Here is a 12,998-nt window from a genome sequence, read left to right as displayed (position 1 = left end):
CAATAGTGTATATCCATAGCATATTAAAAAATAATTTCTCTAGTGCCATAATTGAGGAAGGGAGAAGTCTAATACGTTTGAATGGACAAGGCGCTGGTGCCCAGCCCTCTTAACACAATAACTTTTACTTTAAACTTGACAGCTCTACTTGCATCAGCATTTGTATGCTCCTTTACTAAACGTGTAGGGATTCTATGGATTCTTGTCGTCAGATAACATGACCTATCTGTCCCCTCGAAGCCTGCTTTCTTATTAATGGATTTCGCGGTGCGTTCACAACACAAAACGCATCTTTTTCCCGCGCATTTATTATTTAGAGTTCAATTTGGCATCAGCAGCCCTCGAGGGCGCCACAGTCTGCGCGCCACAATTGTGGAATTAATTAAACGGCTCTTTCCCTTTGAGCTGGCACTTTTGAAAACATTAATCATCGAAAGGGATGTGATGGCTGGTTGCAGGAGTGATGGGGAGGATGGAGGAGGGCAGGGGAGGTGTGTCAAAGCTAATTTGAATGTGCCATTTATCAAATAGCTTTTGTTATTGTACATACATGTAATATATTAAATGTCGTCGTTTGACGGTCGACGCCCTCGTGAGTGAAGTCGTGTTAATTCATTTGACAGTTATTTACGTGTCTTCCCTCTTCCTGTCTGCTTTTCGATATTCTGTTTACACATTGCGGTAACTTATCTACCTATGTATACGTATGCTCTTAACTAGCTCACATACAAGGCAGGTAGATACGCCAGGTTGAAAGCGAAAGCAGACCTACTAAAGTCATGTTGTTTCCGGAAAACTGTTGCTAAATTTATTTATATATAAACTTTCACTTGCCAGCAATGTGTTTTACATTATGAGCAATGAAATTATAATATACATAAATGCAAATCGAATATTAGCGTGTTCTTGGGTCTCAATTTGGGATCTCAAATCTGTGTATTCGAATTTTATTTTATTTTACATATATACCAGGAAGGCCTTACAGGTAAACCCCTATGCGCCTTCCTGGCCAATTACAAATTTACAAATTACAATTCAGCATTTTTATCTATATATATATATATATATATATATATATATATATATATATATATATATATATATATATATATATATATAATATATATAAAAAAATGAATGTCTGTGTGTGTATGTGTGTGTGTGTGTCTCGAATAGGCTGCTAAACCATTGAACTGATTACGATGAAACTTTCAGAATTTGTTGTGTGCATGTCCGGGAAGATTACTGTGGAAAAAAAACGGGAAGAAACGGGAACGGAAACGGGAAAAACGGGAATGAGTGTCATTGCAACGCAATAATTTCAAATGTGTTCGCTACCTGCGTTTTTCCGACAAATGGGAACGAGAACGGGAACGGGAATGGGAATTGCATGCGTTATAATGTCATTGCAATGCATGCCAGGGTTCAGCTAGTATATATATATATAAATCACTGGATTACGAGACACTGTAAAACTCGTAAATCAATGAGACATCTATCAATTTGTACACAAACTTATTTATTGTACATTAATTAATAACAAATTATATGTGACATATCGTATAGGAGGGGTTTTTAGCCAATTTTTTTTCCGGGAACCGTTTCAACAATGAAATCAGAGAAAATTGGCAAACTCTGATAGGAAACGATCAACCTGAAGTCACAAATCCAGGTCTAACCAACAGCATACTCTGAAAAATTCATTTTGATTCGAGACCTGGACCCGGGGATCGAACCCGGCGCCTCTCGACGCTAATCAGAAGCTTAACGACCGATCTATGTTGCTGGCTACTATTTATACGAACTTACTTTTTTTTTTCAATCTAGAGCACATTTGATTCTATCCGATATACCAGATTAGGGTGCTTTTAAAACTTAATAATTTAATTTTTAAACATTGTTTTTCTTTGAAATTTTAGGTGTTTGCCGAAGCTAGCGTGATGTTCTCCATCGGCGGTAAGATATTCCCGGGGGAACCAATAACTTACAGTTACATAGAAGACAGGATATTCGACAACTCCAGAAACGTGTCCATCAAATTACACCACCGCATTGGACGCTACGTTCGTCTCCAGTTCACTTTCGCAGCTAGATGGATCATGATCAGTGAAATCGTCTTCGACTCTGGTAAATAACTACATTGCAAATCTAATTAAAAATGTTTTTGGATCCTTCCCACTTTGACTTGTTTCATTGTGGTGGGTAATATGATTAACATTACATTCTTCGTTATGTTTTCAGATGTTGCCCATGGAAACTTTTCGGTGGAGTCCAGCGAAGCAGCGAACCCATCCAATGATCATTCTAATGGTGGTAGAGGTGCAAATGGTGGCCGGTCTGAGACTCCTATATCCACAGCGAAACGTGAGGATGCCAACTTCATGGCAGTTGCCATAGGCGTTTTGATGGCCATCATCATCCTGCTGGCCATCGCTATATTCTTCATTGTGATCAGACATCGACATCGCAAATGTTTTGCCAGTCCTTTGGCATCCAAAGCTGCCATGCCCGGTGCCACATCCCAGCACATTCCACTCGGTTCCACTTGCGGCATCTCTGAAAAGAACACAGCCATGTACCATATTAACGATGTTGACGATTATAACCAAGATTCGAGGTGTGGAGGTAACTCTAGCAATATGTCTACGCTTCCCGTGCCGCTGATCAAGAAAGTCAAGAACGATTATATGATGGATGATAAAATGGATGATTATCAGGAACCTTATCAAGTACTGCGCTATGCTCCTTACTACAGCTACAGTTCCGTGGTGATGGAAATGCAAGACATGGGATGCAAAGATCAAGACGGATGTGTGTCAGGTCCGTATCGTTCCATACAAATTCGATGTATAAGGCATTGGAAGAAAATGTATGAAACATACATATTAGTATTCTTATCCATAGTTTATTCAAATATAGTTGAATTGTCTGGCGTTGTTTGGGTGGATGAAAGTTGAAAAATAATCGAACTTCTTCAAAAAAAAAATACTAAAAATTAAAATATTTATTATGGACAGTACAACAAATTTGGTGCTTCTAAATTAAATAAAAATTATATAAACGAATAAAAATTGATAATGGGAAATATTTCTGAAATAAAATATCCTTAAGAATGTTATTATCTTTTGAATTTAAGTAAATCACGCCTAAAATATTTAGAAATGTTTGAAATGAACTGCAACAAGCTGATATTAAAAATCAGACTCTAAAAATATGTATGTATGTTCTGTACAATTTGTTTGAATGCCTTGTGTAATATTTAAAATATTCATATATATTTATTACATGATATTCATGTGTACATCATTAACTTTTATACGAAAAGATTTAAGAAACGACGTAATATAAAATATACATAGTTATATGTAGATATATGCAAATTTACACTTTTCTTATTAAAGGAATTGAACTATATAATATCCAAAATTGACAATTCTTCCATATAGGGGTTCCAAAACAGAACCAAATTACTAATTTATTTTTTTTGTATTCCTATCTCGCCTATGACTTCGACTTTAAGCCTTTGGTAATAACTGCATTAGTTACAGATTCCATTTTAAATTAGTAACTTTAATAGTGTAATATGATGGCATACAAAAATGTGAAGCTTAAAAAAGTAAAATTTTACTTTATTCATCAAACAAATTTTAATTTTTGGTAAAAAATAAACAACTTTCGATTTTTCTATTATAATCATGAGGTCGACTGGTTCATTTTTCACAGTATTGTTTTGTTAATTTCGATTTATCTCAATTTGGAACCCCTACTTTCGTGCTGTCATCCTTCAAACTTCTGAGAAAGCTCACTTCTGATGCATTCAAAAAATTATAGCAATATTACTTTTATTGCAGTTTTAAAGATGACAATAAGCACATTATGTATTTGTTAATCTTCGATTTTATATATGTATATTTTTTAATATTACTTTCTATGTATATTAATGCAATATGTTGCGATATATGTATGTTAATAATCAATCATACAATTTGCATGTTATAAAATGCGTCTATTAAATGAATTTTCTTAATTGCTGTTTAAAATTTTGTTTATAAGCGCGACATTTAAATACCTGAATTGGATTATTTTTAAAATCATATTGTGAACTACTAATTTTAAATTACTTGAAGCTCACAACATGTTTTTATATCTTCACTACGCTTAATTTTATAATTTCTTTTGCAAGCGATAATTTTAAGCAAATTTATTAGTTATTACAAAGTTGCGCTATAGAATATTTTATAAGGTAAGATGTATTGTTAATTTTACTAACTTTAGTAGACTCATTATGTTGCAACCATATGCTATGCTTATTACAGATGCTTCTACATATGAGTATGCAGTACCTGAAGTAGGGGCTGCTCCGCTATTGCCCCCGAATATATCACATGCACCGTCTCCATCATATGCCCCAGATAGCTTACATTCCTCCCGGTCATCTAGAAATGGAAAAAAGGTAAATTAAAATGATACATATCAAGTTCAATGTAGTATGATAATTTATTGCTGCGCATATTTTTAAGAAGCTTGCGATTCACAAATGTATATATATTTATTGTCAAATTTTGTTTGTCAATATGTTGATGCGTAACATGTTATTTTATAATTTCAGTCCCCAAGTCAAATTGAAATGCTGGAAGCTCTGAAAAAGAGACTGGAACAAACTACGGTGCCTGAATTTCCAAGACATCGACTACGAATGCTATCAAAAATTTCAGATGGAGCTTTTGGAACGGTCAATAAATTTAACATGACTTTTTTACTACATCTATATGAAAATATCTATTTTGTAATACAATATTTTCTTCTATAGGTTTACGTGGCAGAAGCTGAAGGCATTCCTGAATATGGATCAAGCATTTGTTCGGAAAAACGTTTAGTAGCCGTCAAATTTTTACTTCAAGATGCATCTGAAAAAGAAAAGTACGTTCAAATGTTATAAAAATTAAATAAAATACTCTCAATCTTGATTTATTTTTTAAATCTTTATTTTCCAATTGCAATCAATTTATGTGTCAAAATAAATTAGTTAAATACAATTTTTATATTTATGTGAAACTATATTATTTTTAAAAATTGATATCTAATAATTTAATTAAACAGATTTTGACTATTAATTTTATTATGCTCATTTGAAGGAAGGACTTCAAGAGGGACATAAGAATTTTAGCTGCCTTGGAAGATGTTCATATTGCTCGGGTGTTGGGTGCATGTCGTCGAGATGAACCTCACGCAGTTGTGCTTGAATATTTTGAACATGGTGATTTGAGACAGTTTTTGCAATCTCGTACACCACCACCATTGCCTTGTTTGCTCTATATGGCATCTCAAATAGCTGCCGGTATGAAATATTTGGAATCTCTCAACTTCGTTCACCGAGATCTGGCAGCCAGGTACTAAATACAATATAAATCAAATTGAAAAAACATGCTTTCAACTATGATTTTCAATACTTACATAACTGTCGATTAAATAAGAAAATGCATTAATTAATAAAATCAATTTTTTGAAATATTTAACCTCAATAACTATTAGAAATCAAAAGTGCAAAGTTTTTTTTTATGATTTTTTTAACTAGCATTATTTTTATAGGCAGATTAAATTTAACCGATAGATTAAATTAATGTACTTACATTAAAATATAGATTCCATTCATATTGCAGCTATTACATTTTTCAATAAATTTACATATATATGTACATACATTATGTATATCATAAAACATTTTTTCATTTTAGAAATTGTCTGATTGGAAAAGCCTATCAAATAAAAATCTCAGATTTTGGCGCAGATAATGATTTATACACGGCAGATTATTACAAGGTGGATGGGGGTCTTCCATTGCCGATACGCTGGATGGCTTGGGAATCGGTATTTCAAGGAAAGTACACTACCAAGAGTGACGTCTGGGCTTTTGCAATCACATTGGATGAAATTTTAACAGCTTGCCGGCAAGCACCATATGAATATTTGACTGATCCACAAGTATTAGAGAACTTGTCTCAACTGAGAAGGAACTGCGATCGTTTTCGCCCACTTGCTAGAGCATCGACTTGTCCGAGAGACGTCTACGAGCTTATGAAAGAGTGTTGGAGGAGAGAAGAGCGTGAGCGACCTGCTTTCATGGAAATACACCTCTTTCTTCAAAGAAAAAACCTTGACTTTGTGCCTGCGTGACATCAGGAGAATCTCCAAGAGCATTATTACGTATGGGATAATATGCCACCCCACAATTCTGTTTTTGTTTAAAACACTATCGCTTATATTATCATAGTAACCTATTACCCCTTGCCTTATATATATATATATATATATATATATATATATATATATATATATATATATATATATATATATATATATATATATATATATATATATATATATATATATATATATATATGTATATATATATATATATATATATATATATATATATATATATATATATATATATATATATATATATATATATATATATATATATATATGTTATATATATTAACATAGATTTAACAATTATAATTCTTCCAGTCTTTTCTATCAGTAGGTATTCTCCAAACTGCCTTGCACTCGACATCGGTAAAAAAAAACAAGCCATCTTATTTCCGATACCCCTCGACTGATTTGTAAATATTTCAAATTTACAGTTCACAGATTAATAATATATCTTTAACATTGAAACGAGATAGCAAAGGGTATACATAATTTATATTTTCAACATAACTAGGACTGGTCATTTTTATTTATTTTTTTATATAACTTCTATCCCAGCTCTAGGTGATTTGTATCAATGATGACAAAATTGTATAAATTTGTGTATATTTTTTCATGAATATTTGTAATTTTTAAAATACACACACTTACATATATTAGGAGACGTATTTATATGTCAAAATATTTTAGTTCTGTTTCATAGTGATCTATCGGCAAAATAAAATGCAATAATATAAATATATAAATACATAATAGCAGTATTATTTGCTAACAGATGAGAATATTTTAGATGTTGTACAATATGAGGTACTACATACATATATAAGTGATCTACGATAGTAACAAATATAAAAATATAAAAAGTAAACAATTAATATATATACATATGTATATACATGAATGCATGTATGTATATACATATGTATGTATGTAAATATATGTATATGTAATAATTTGTGTAATGTTATGTTTATCTTACAAAACTCATAGACAATATTAAATATACGAAAATTATCATAGTTTATAGATTGCACATGTATTTATTATAATGTTTATATGTAGGCTTTTGTAAATGTAGTGAGAGTCGGAGGAAAGAAATATAACTTTTAGGTTTACAAGAAAGGGATCAAGAATCTGGTAAAAATTATATGTCTTCTTATGAAAGTTTGTAAAATAAAGAATATTGATTGATTTAATGTTATAAATTATATACATACATACTCTGTGTTGTATTTAATACAATATATACGTATATATGATAGATAGATATTTCATTCCTGCGACCATTGTTGAACTTGTTCAGGTGTAATGACAAATAAGATAAATTTAACAAAAAATCTAATCTTTTATACATATGTACATACATATATAATATAATACTTGATTCTATTATGTAATGGGTTTGGTGAACCAATGGAACATGTAATATAAAATTTTGAATTGAAATAACTGTCGAAATTCATGAAATAAATAAATATCAGGAATACGTAAATATATTACAATTATTATTATGACTGGATATGCCACATGTAACTAAAGTCTCAAATATTATTTATTTAAAAAAAATCATCCTTATAAAAGTGACAGTATTTAAATATGTAGCTACAGCCAATATTCCAAAATTTTTTACATCAAGTTTATATACCTACATATGTATATACAAATGTACGTGTATTAGAGTTGCCCATATTAATTCGAAGAATTCATTCGATATTTGTATATTACATACCATATTGTACAAGCTTTTTATTATATATTATATTTAACACAAACTTGAATTTTATAAATTAATTTAGAATCACTGCTGAATGAATCTATTTACTAACTGGGCTAGTATGTAATTACTATATGTACATACATATGTAGCGTGCTGCCTAATAAAGAAGTGTTATTTCAGTTGAATGATAAATGTAGAAGATTTTAGTTTTTAATCCACAAACTTTTTTTATCATAAATGAATTTTCAAAAACTGTAACTATTATATTTATACCGCAGCATCTTCATATGTAAGCATCCTCATATTTATCTATTCTAAACAGTGTGTACTTGTAGAGCGTTTATCGGTCCAAGCTTTTCAGTAGATATTTATAGTTTAATGAATTAACCATTGTCAAAGACGAATATATTTAATATTTAATATCACTGTCTGTCTCACATAAAATGTTATTTTTTTTATATTGCATAATAAATGGGTAGTGTTTCAAAAATTACCCATTCCTAAACATTCATGTAAATGTCAATACTGTAAAAATTTGGCAATACGTTTAATTTTGTAACGGCTTCTACTTCATGTGTATTTGTTTGTCAAAATTATAAATAAGAATAATTCTCTTTTAGCATTTATATAATATAATGGTTGATTAGTATTATCCACATTTCTTATATGCATACAGATATACTATGTAACATTCATAACAAAATTATTCATAATTTAATGCAATTGATTTGAAAATTTCTAATTTCACTTGAAAAAAATCTTGGCCGTGTCGGCTGTAACTGACATTAATATAGATAATCAAAAAAATGCCTTCTAAGATTTGTTGTATATAAATATATTTACAAAATTCCTCGACTATTATCAAAATAGCAATTATTGTGATATTTAATAACATTGTCATACGCTATTAAATAAATAATTCATCAATTAATTGTATGTGTATAATGTATGTATGTATGTGTAGTTATAATTGACAAGCATACAGAGTAAAGGTGGCTTTGGTATGTTTTTACTTATTTCTTATTGTTCATATAAAACGAAATGAAAAATACGAAAAAGGTTGAATCTAGAAATTAATGTTATTTTGTGTACTGAATATTGTCAAAGTAAATCTGACCAAAATATGCGTCTCGTAATTATTACACAATTCGTATGAAACGTATACTGCACATAATCTGACGAGACCAATAAACTTACCTTTGCATTGTATGTGTAAATGTATAGTAATAAAATAAAATACATAAAGATTTGTGTGTTGATCGAATTATAGAAATGTAACTTTGTTATTGTATTGCATATGAAATAGAAACTAGTCATAGGGTAGAAATGGTTGTAAATACATACGAAATTATATATATATATATATATATATATATATATATATATATATATATATATATATATATATATATATATATATATATAAATATTCTGGGTTAATCTGAACGATATACAAAAAAAAAAATATAGTATCAGCTTCAATTCGTCATACTTAAATCGCTATTCTCACCAATGGACCATGTGCACATTTATTATTCAGATATTTTATTTTTCAAGGCTCACAGAAAGGACTAAAGGTAAATGCATTTATAAAGTTAGGGAATTTATTGAAAAAAATCATTACTTGACTCTGAAGTCACAGCTTTATTTTGTTTTAAAAATACTTGAAACAGTTTTATAAAAATAAATTCAACAAAAAATATCTTGTTTAATATCTACAACTAATTTTAATTTCAATTGAAACTATATATTCTTTTTTACAAAGCTTTTTAATAATCACGAGTAAGATTTATCTTGTAACTACTACTAATGCTACATTTTGTGAATATGTATGTTTGTGGAAAAATAGTATGTTTAGGGTTTAATTTTTATTATTTTCAACTAAATTCCCCAGTTAAAGATTTTTTTAATAAATTTTTATCAATACACATAGTTGAATCACGATAACACAACGTAGAATCTATATATTAGTACATATATTAATAAGATCAAGGCAATGAATTAATAATGTTATAAAGACTTTGTAGTGTATTTGTCTAAAACTTCTTTGTAAATAATGAATTTAATATCACCCTTAGTATGGTGCACAAAACTGTAATAAATATATAATAGGAATTGTATATCTATAAAGCTTGATTTTGCAAGATTTCAACAGGTTAATTTTAATGAATTACATATGTATATATATATATATAAATATATATATATATATATATATATATATATATATATATATATATATATATATATATATATATATATATATGTGTGTGTATGTCAAATATTGTTTATTCTTTGTGTCTACATATCAATGACCGATTGAGAAACGTGTAAAAAAGCAAATAATTATGATTGCTTATTAATGTTTCTTATTTTATAATTACTATTATAATAGATACTAAGTTATGTTATGAACAATTGATAAATAAAATGTCGGCTTTTATTTTTTGTTATTTGATTTTATCATATTCCTTTTTAATTTTGATTTAGCAGTGAAGTAACTACTGGAGCCAATATCGAATTCAATAAAATTCGACATAATTTAAATAGTATTGTTGCGTCGGGGTGGGTGGAGGATCCAAGTAAAAGGCCAAAGTCGTGACACAGCATTTATTGATGATTAAGGAGATACACACACTGGCAGTGCTCAGTCCAGAATGTCTTGATATCGCCTAAGTACCGCCTTATAAGGGGTAGATCTCTCAGGAGATCTTCGACGTCTAATTTGTTTACCTATTGTTATGGTCACGTACTCGGATATGTATTCCCACGACATTCGGTCCCACGGTACCAAGGTATCAGTCACTTCTGAGAACTCCACGGGAATGCAACCGAGTACTTGCACTTAGTTTGCAGATAATCCTCGAAACCAATTATAACGGTCGCACAGAGTCAGGGATGCACCGGGTAACCGTCACTGCACCGACAGTCAAAAAATCAAAAAATCATATGTATGCATGGTTCGTTTACCATGCATACATATGAAAAGCGGTTAGTATATATATCAGTGGCGTGCGGTAAAAGTCTTTCTTCTCCCATCGTACATCCTCACTTAATTTGCGCGAGCAGGATACAACAGGAACAAGAAGAACAGGCTTTTCCTCCCGTATCATGCGCGCGCACATTAAACAAGGCTGTATGACAAAAAGAGAGATAATTTCACCGCATGCCACTCATATATACTATATATACATAGTACCGTTTATCATGCACCCTTTTTTTATCTTTCGATTTTCGATCTTCGCCTTCTGATATTTGCTTTTTCGATCTTTTGACTTTCGGTGCCGTGAGGTAGACCCGATGGATACTAGTCGTTTAGTATAAATACTGACCTTTCATATTAAAATACTGACAAAATATAATACTTACCAGCAGTGGCGGCTCGTCCATATGGCTGCGGGGCTGCAGCCTACCAGCACAGTACAAATGACTGCAGGGCTGCAGATCATGGTTCTTGACCAAGTATTGTACATATGCAGTGTTTCTGTTTTCTTTTGATCACCAGTATGGTCAACGAGCTACTACAGCCTGATAAATCTCTGCAGCCCCTCCACTACAAATTCTCACGAGCCGCTACTGCTTACCAGTGAAATACAAACTATCAAAATATATGTATGTATGTATGTGCAATTCAAAAATTTTATTTGTGATGTAATTTATTTATTTATAATGAAATTCGGTGGATTTACTTCAATTAAATTGGAAACTATAGTTTACACATACCGTAATACTATTAATTAAGAAGCTAAGAGGTATGTAAAAAGATAATAAGGAGTCGTAGTCAGTTAATTTTTTATAACTCGGACTCCGCTTGAAATGCTACGACTCCACAGCCCTGGTATGTGCATATTTTTGTGCAGGCGCTTTTCTGAATCAGCTATCATAGGCTGTTCGAAATTCGAAATAAATACTGTCAATATTAACGAATTTTAAGAGATTTGTTGCCGTTGTCAAATCTGCTGATCAGGACACTACAAGATATTTTTAGAGGACAAAATTGTTTGTCATCTGGACCAATTATGGCAGCCCTACACTAGTAGCTTGTTTTCCCCTGGTCACAAACTACCCTAGCTACGGCTCGTGATTTACATAAAAATTTCAGTGGATAATGACGTAAAAAAAGAAATGCTTAATCAATGATGTTTATTATGTGTATTTACAGATTTATTAATAATAAATACATTTAACATTTAGAAAATTAATCATTAATAATATATGTAGTACATAATTAAAACAAATGTGGACTAGAATTCAGCAAGAGAAAAATAAAGTTTATATAAAAAAATATGCTTGTAAAGGGCCTCCTCTCCCAACTTTCGCATCATAAAATAAATTTCCAATTGGCGCTTCACATTACAATCAGGAGTGGTGACTCATCCAGTATTTTTTCTTTTTGAAAAAGCATTCATGAACATTTTCAAAACCAACGTACATTCACGAGGAGTGTGATCTTTGTGAATAAAGCTGTTATATGTAACAAACTCGAGCAGATATATGTACTATGTATGCACGCATATCATTCAAAAAATATTCAAACCTTACATTGAAGGTCTCAATCTTTTCACTGTTCAGCATTTTCTCCAACATTACTCATTAATAATTAGCCCAGTCTATGTATATTGAATGGTCAATGTCAAAAAATAAAGCTCTTTAATAATAAATCCAGCTCTTTTGCCCCATACTTGCCAGATTACCGAGCAATAAATCTAATCTAACATACACTTTAATTGAAAATACACTTTATTGACATGTAAATAGTTGTATTTAAATTAGTTTTGAGTAATATCAATGATGACGGTAATGTTGTATTATTCATAAGCATTACCGACAAATAGATTTTTGTGGTTAGAACAATAGTGATTTATATACTAGTTACATTTTGACAAGCTTTGTTTTAAATGCGACTGCGGGACGCAAGTAGAAGCATTTCAGGTTAGTGTACAAGTACAGTAACATAATGTTGAAAGTATTGGATTAACGTAATTAAATACGTACATAGTATGTTCAAAAACTCGGATTTCAAACTTGTACGAAATTAACTTTGACAAATGTCCACTTACTAGGCTTA

General features: G+C 30.6%; 1 protein-coding gene across 1 annotated transcript in view; it reads left to right on the top strand.

The window, feature by feature from the left end:
• Nucleotides 1-6,174, top strand: part of LOC143922301 (discoidin domain-containing receptor 2-like) — a 116,732-nt gene extending 110,558 nt beyond the window's left edge. Inside the window, exons 7-13 of the mRNA XM_077445527.1 lie at nt 1,920-2,127; nt 2,242-2,820; nt 4,317-4,453; nt 4,610-4,732; nt 4,811-4,920; nt 5,136-5,390; nt 5,736-6,174. Coding sequence (XP_077301653.1) covers nt 1,920-2,127; nt 2,242-2,820; nt 4,317-4,453; nt 4,610-4,732; nt 4,811-4,920; nt 5,136-5,390; nt 5,736-6,174 — 1,851 coding nt within the window. The remainder of the gene's footprint in view (nt 1-1,919; nt 2,128-2,241; nt 2,821-4,316; nt 4,454-4,609; nt 4,733-4,810; nt 4,921-5,135; nt 5,391-5,735) is intronic.
• Nucleotides 6,175-12,998: the final 6,824 nt, after the last annotated feature.

This window comes from Arctopsyche grandis, chromosome 2, assembly GCF_051622035.1.
Source record: "Arctopsyche grandis isolate Sample6627 chromosome 2, ASM5162203v2, whole genome shotgun sequence".
In the NCBI taxonomy this organism is placed as follows: Eukaryota; Metazoa; Arthropoda; class Insecta; order Trichoptera; family Hydropsychidae; genus Arctopsyche; species Arctopsyche grandis.
This window is presented reverse-complemented; position numbering and strand designations above follow the sequence as displayed.